Source organism: Littorina saxatilis, linkage group LG7 (genome assembly GCF_037325665.1).
Source record: "Littorina saxatilis isolate snail1 linkage group LG7, US_GU_Lsax_2.0, whole genome shotgun sequence".
Taxonomy (NCBI): Eukaryota; Metazoa; Mollusca; class Gastropoda; order Littorinimorpha; family Littorinidae; genus Littorina; species Littorina saxatilis.
Genome location: NC_090251.1, coordinates 41536178 through 41542765, shown reverse-complemented (window position 1 = coordinate 41542765; position 6588 = coordinate 41536178). Strand labels below are relative to the sequence as shown.

The 6588-nt window shown below is 43.1% G+C and overlaps 1 protein-coding gene across 1 annotated transcript in view; it reads right to left on the bottom strand.

The window, feature by feature from the left end:
• The window catches only part of LOC138971484 (FMRFamide neuropeptides-like), a 28262-nt gene extending 22474 nt beyond the window's left edge, over positions 1–5788 (bottom strand). The window contains exon 1 of the mRNA XM_070344219.1: positions 5621–5788. Coding sequence (XP_070200320.1) covers positions 5621–5744 — 124 coding nt within the window. The 5' untranslated portion in view covers positions 5745–5788. The remainder of the gene's footprint in view (positions 1–5620) is intronic.
• Between the last annotated feature and the right edge of the window lie 800 nt (positions 5789–6588).

The following is a 6588-nucleotide window of genomic DNA, read 5'->3' as shown; positions in this document are numbered from 1 at the left end:
ACTCGTGTGTGTGTGTGTGTGTGTGTGTGTGTGCATACGTGTATGTGTGTGCGTGTATGTGTGTTTGTTTGTAAAGGTGTGTATGTCTGTCTGTCCATATGTGCGTATGGGTGTGTGTTTTGTGTGTATGAAGTTTTTGTGAGAGAGTGAGTGAGTGCGTGTGAGTGAGTGTGTGTATGTGTGCGTGTGTGACTTGGGGTGTGTGTGTGTGTGTGTGTGTGTGTGTGAGTGTATGTGTGTGTTTGTATGTGTGTGTGCGTGTGTGTGTGTGTGCCTGGGTGTGTGTGTGTTTGTTTGAGAGAGAGAGAGAGAGAGAGAGAGAGAGAGAGAGAGAGAGAGAGAGAGAGAGTAAGAGAGAGGTTTGTCTTTCGCTGGGGTATGTAGTGCCTTGGCGTTGCACATCTACTTAATTATTATTATTATTATTATTGTGATCATTGTCATTCGGGAGTTTACGACACTTTAACCATCAAAACGCTTTATTTGCTTTCACATCCGTTCGATAAAAAATAAAGTTTTGACGTCATGACTTTCACGTAAGCATTTAATAGAAAAAGAGCTAATTTCTGAGAACGCTATGGTTGCAAGTTTCGACTGCGTTTGGTAGTCCTTCGCAACATCCGGCATTTCTTTCAGTAATCAAGACGAAAAGGTAAAAGATAGAATTACCAAGAAATATTGTTTTCATTAGACTGCACTCTCTCTTTCAAGTTAATGACCATTTTTGCAGTCAAAATATTAGACGAAGAAATTAGGCGCCCAGCTCTTCAAAAATTGAGGGGTAAGCTGATGTCTGCTCTTTTATCGTAGGTCATTGTTTAACACCAAAATCAAAGCAAAAGATACGTTCGAACAGCGTGTCAACACCAGATGGAGGCTTGAAAATGTGCCTCCCTATTTTCAGGAATTCAATTTTTTTTTCTACGCGAGCTACGTTTTTCTAGTTTGGTCATAGCTAAATGAAGGTGTTGGCAAGCCACGCAAAAAAACACCAAAACAAGAGACGACGCCATCAAGGCTCACGTAAGAAATCGACAAACAGTAACACAAACTCAATCACTCTGTCACACACACACACACACACACACACACACACACACACACACACACACACACAGAAAGAGCATAGGTGAAACTGTGCAAGAAAGCGAGACACTAGATCTAGATCTGTCTGTATACAACTCTCCTGTGTTCACTTTCAAGTGAATAACTATCGTTCTGATATCATTTTAAAGTGAAGCTAAAGAAACCTGGTATCGGCACTGCTGTGCATCTCCTATGATCTCAATGGTATCAAGGCACGCCTTTGCCGCGACAAGGTTTGCCGATACCGGCACTTGTCTTGTCTAGACAGTGACGTCATCCAATCATAAATGACGTTTGTCAAGGGAACTTATGCTTTCAAGTGTTGCTGCTTCCAGTGACAGGAAGGTATAGAGATTGATCATTGTATACAATCAATTTATCATTGTATACACAAATTACACAAACGTCATCTTGTGAGGGACCAAAAAATATTGAAACTCTCGGATGATTTTTTTGTGTGGTATCAACCTCGACCTACGGTCTCGGAACCTCGACCTACGGTCTCGGTTGATACCACAAAAAAATCATCCTCGAGTTTCAATATTTTTCGGTCCCTCACTCGATGACGTTGTGTAATCTCTATGTCTGCATGTAGCCTACTTACAAGGACACGACTGCCAACTAGTCTCGGAGCGCTCAAAATAATAATGACCGAGACTGTCAGTACTTCCTTCGCGTGACGTCTAACCCTCTTACGTCATAATGTGACGTCAATGTAATGTGACGTCTTCAAATGTTAGAGTTTCTACCACAGACATACACACGCACAGACGCACGCACGCACGCACGCACGCACGCACGCACAGACAGACAAAGTTACGATCGCATAGGCTACACTTACGTGAGCCAAAAACCAACAACATCATAAAAAATAGGTGTGTGTATAACTCCCTCAAAACTCCGGGCTGCTGTCTCTGCCTTCTTGCGCTGTGTTACGTTTCTTCCACTTTCAGTAAAAGCTTCTGGCGGCTCCTCACTAGTCATCCTATATTGCCGGCTCAATTTGATTTAATTGATGCCTTTGGGCGATCCCCCCATCTCTCTCACACTCTCTCTTTTCCTATCTCTTTTCCTCTCTCTCTATCTCTTTTCCTCCCTATCTCTCTCTCTCTCTCTCTCTCTCTCTCTCTCTCTCTCTCTCTCTTGTTCTCTCTCTTTTCCTCTCTATCTCTCTTTTACTTTCTGTCTCTCTCTGTCCATATCCCTCTCTGTCTTTCTTGCTCTCTTTCTCTCTATATATAAAAAAACGTATTTGCGTTGTGTAAAGGTACCTGTGTGTAGCAATGTGCGTTTCCATGCGTGTGTGTCAAAAGAATGCCATACGAGATAGCTGACTATTCTATCCACAACAGCATCAGAAGAAAAGGAAAAAAAATACCAAAATGCGTCTACCAGAAGAAAAATGTGTTATTGTTAAAGTTTAATTAAATTGTTAGCCTTGTTGAAATCTAAATTTCCTTAATTTCCTTCTTCTCTGTAATATTACATTTCATTACCATTCTCAATTCGAAGACACAAGTGGATATTTCTAAACTCAAAAGAACATGAGTTTTGTGGGGGGTGGAATATGAATGGAAGATCATGAACAAGTAAAAGTCCTGCATGTATGCAAACAAATCACTGGTTGTTTGTGATCTATCGCCGTTAGAAACATACAAAAAGTCGTGCAGCGTACAGACTTTCTCCTTCTTATGGCACTCTCTGCATTTTGCTGTTTGCCTCGTTGGAACTGCTATTATTTTACACATTTTCCGAGCAGACGGTTATCTTTCCAAAGCAGACAGTCATCTTTACAATTCACATCCTGAACAGATTGTTTGTAAACCGTTCTTTGAAACAGGATACATCTTCATAGAATGCAATTCATTTGGCAGCACGCACGGTAGAGAATTTCAAATGGATGCTCGATTCAACGTGAGTTGCCCCAAGGCAGTCTGCTTGCAAGTCCAGGAAGGTGCGTCTGACAATGGGCCGTGGCCGCTGATGGCTTCGCCTTTCAAGCCATAAAGGCGGCTGCCTGTTGCTCTCGTACTGCTGACGTAAGCAAGCTGAGGTTCAGGCTCACGTATTGATTTGCAAACCCGTATTAATGGGCCGACATGAGCCATAGGGTTTCCCAAACACACTCACAGAGCCTATGTAATCCCATGTGGGAATTGGGACCTGTGTCTGAATGGGTCTTTTGCTTTCAAGAAATGAGGAAAGATCGTTGCAGATTAGAGCCATGTGTTCTTCTGTATTGACTGTTGTGGGTGTGACTTCTATTTTTGATGAAAGAGGAGGGCTGGGATGCGATGAGGATGAGAGGAACACCGCATCAGTGCGGGGGTGCTTCACTCATCTAATAGATTACAATTTTCCTTTTGGATGTGCCATTGCGAGCGGCGCACACTGATGCATATCTTACTGTGATGTATTTTCTATTTTCTGTCGCAAGCCCGTATGTGCATTTCTGTCTGGTTAGACAACAAAATTAAGCATTTGATCTTGTGATTGACGCAGACTTTGCTGCTGATCCAAAGAAATAAAAACAAGACTGGCTTTCCATGTTCATAACATGGCCGGACACACCTCTTTTAAAAGTTGGCCAATATAATGCGATGCAACTTCAACTTCGGTTTGCGCAAAAATCTTTGAATACTAGAAGCAGACCTGTGTCTGAATGGGTCTTTTGCTTTCAAGAAATGAAGAAAGATCGTTGCCGATTAGAGCCATGTGTTCTTGACTGTTGTGGGTGTGACTTCTATTTTTGATGAAAGAGGAGGGCTGGGATGCGATGAGGATGAGAGGAACACCGTATCAGTGCGGGGGTGCTTCACTCATCTAATAGATTACAATTTGCCTTTTGGATGTGCCATTGCGAGCGGCGCACACCGATGAATATCTTACTGTGATGTATTTTCTAATTTTCTGTCGCAAGCCCGTATGTGAATTTCTGTCTGGTTAGACAACAAACCTTTAGCATTTTATCTTGTGCTTGAAGTGGACTATGCTGCTGATCTAGGGACATATAAACAAGACTAGCTTAACAAATTGACATGTTCATAACATGGCCGGAATGTTTGAAAATATAATCACCTCATGTTTGGTGACATTTTCCTCAAATCGTGTATGTCCTCGTGTACTTTAACGGACACCTTTGTGTTATTATAAGACCTAGAACAAGTACAGGGTATCCATCCTATCGTGTTTCAAATGGAATGATGTTGAGACATGTGACGACCGGCACGGTTGGCCTAGCGGTAAGGCGTCCGCCCCGTGATCGGGAGGTCGTGGGTTCGAACCCCGGCCGGGTCATACCTAAGACTTTAAAATTGGCAATCTAGTGGCTGCTCCGCCTGGCGTCTGGCATTATGGGGTTAGTGCTAGGACTGGTTGGTCCGGTGTCAGAATAATGTGACTGGGTAAGACATGAAGCCTGTGCTGCGACTTCTGTCTTGTGTGTGGCGCACGTTATATGTCAAAGCAGCACCGCCCTGATATGGCCCTCCGTGGTCGGCTGGGCGTTAAGCAAACAAACAAACAAACAAACAAACAAAAAAAGACATGTGACATAATGCCCATGCGGTTGCTTCTTCTTTTTGTCTCTTTGTTTCGAGGAACCAGTATATTTAATGAAATATCAGATTTTACTGAGTATCGTTATTAGTTTGAAAGTCTAAAAAAACACTTACAGAAAAAAGGAGAAGAATCAGAGAGAGAGAGAGAGAGAGAGAGAGAGAGAGAGAGAGAGAGAGAGAGAGAGAGAGAGAGAGAGAGAGAGAGAGAGAGAGAGAATTTTTTTTTGGGGGGGATAGAATGAGAGAAAGAGACAAACGGACATAGATAGAAACAGAGACAGACAGACAGACAGACAGACAGACAGACAGACAGACAGACAGACAGACAGACAGACAGACAGACAGACAGACAGAGAACGAGACACAGAGAGATAAACACTTCAGAGAATTGTCACTTAAAGATGTGTTCAAGTCAAAAGACACACTATTGGCAGACTACAAAACACCAACAAATTACAAATAAGAATAGAAAATACAAGATAAGTCACACGAAGACTTAATTATAGCAGAGCTCCATGTTTGCACAAAAAAACCAAAAAAATATATACTCAATAAGAATATAAAAGAAAAGAAAAATCATATGAAGACTTACACCATTTGTCTCCATGTTGGCGGAAACCCAAAATAAGAATTGGACAGAAAAGAAAAGTCACATGGAGACTTACACCAGAGCTCCATGCCTGCGAAACCCGAAATATCTACACAGTAAGAATAAAAAAGACAAGAAAAGTCACCTGAAGACCTACAGCAGCGCTGAGGTGCACGACAAAGTGACCACCCAAACGGGAGCCAGCCGCACTGTCGGATTGGTTGAAACTGAGATTTGTTGTGATTTCAACCAATCAGACCCCGCAGTTTGCTCTCTCCCGTTTGGGTGGCATCCACTGTCGGTTCGTACACCTCAGTCCAGAGCTCCATGGTGGCGAAACCCAAAATAAGAAAAGAAAAGAAAGATAAGTGACATTGAGACTTACAGCAAAGCTCCATGTTGGCGGGTCTGTCGCAGAAGATGCTGTCGTCGGCCGAGGTCCATTCCAGCAGCATGACGGCCAGGAGCCACAGCGAGCACAGAGGGCGCAGCATGCTTCTCGCTTGCATCACAGTCTGAAACACACAAAATCACAACCAAATGAGCCACAGCGCTAATGATTTGATTTATACAATTGCTTTTACTAAAGAATTAAAGGGGGTGGGAGGGGGGGGGGCGTAAGCGCTCTAAATATAGACGGCATGTGCAAAGGATAATGTAAGACCGGTTTGGACTCGGAAAAGGAGTGGGATTGGTCCTGGGTTCCGGCACTCTCAACTTACCCAATTCACTTTTTTTCTCGTACCCCCAACTATGGAACGCCAAAAGGCCCACAGTATCGAGACTGAGTCTCGATACTGGGAGTATCGAGACTTAAAGTCTCGATACTCCGAGTATCGAGACTCGTTCATTTCATTGGTCTTCCCTCGATACTGCGAGTATCGAGTATGGAAATGAACCAATCCGTGGTATCGAGTATGGTTGCCATGCCGCCCTAGTTCAGTATCGAGTGTCTACAAAACGATTGGTTAAATTCTGATCTCGAGTGTGAACAGCACCCTGGTGCGCCAAAAGGCCCACAGTATCGAGACTGAGTATCGATACTCAAAGTCTCGATACTCAAAGTCTCGATACTCCGAGTATCGAGACTCGTTCATTTCATTGGTCTTCCCTCGATACTGCGAGTATCGAGACTTTGAGTATCGATACTCTGTAATTTCATTGGTCGGACTCGAATTTCAAGAGTATCGCTACTGCGCATCTCGATACTGGTTGCTATGCCAATCGATCTGATCAAGAACGTAACAAGACAAGCGATTGGTTCAGTACTTGAACTCCAAAAGGAACTGGTAAATTAAAAAGTGAAACCAATTTTTCTGTTTTTATTGCCTTCAGTGGAATAAGGTTAGTTCA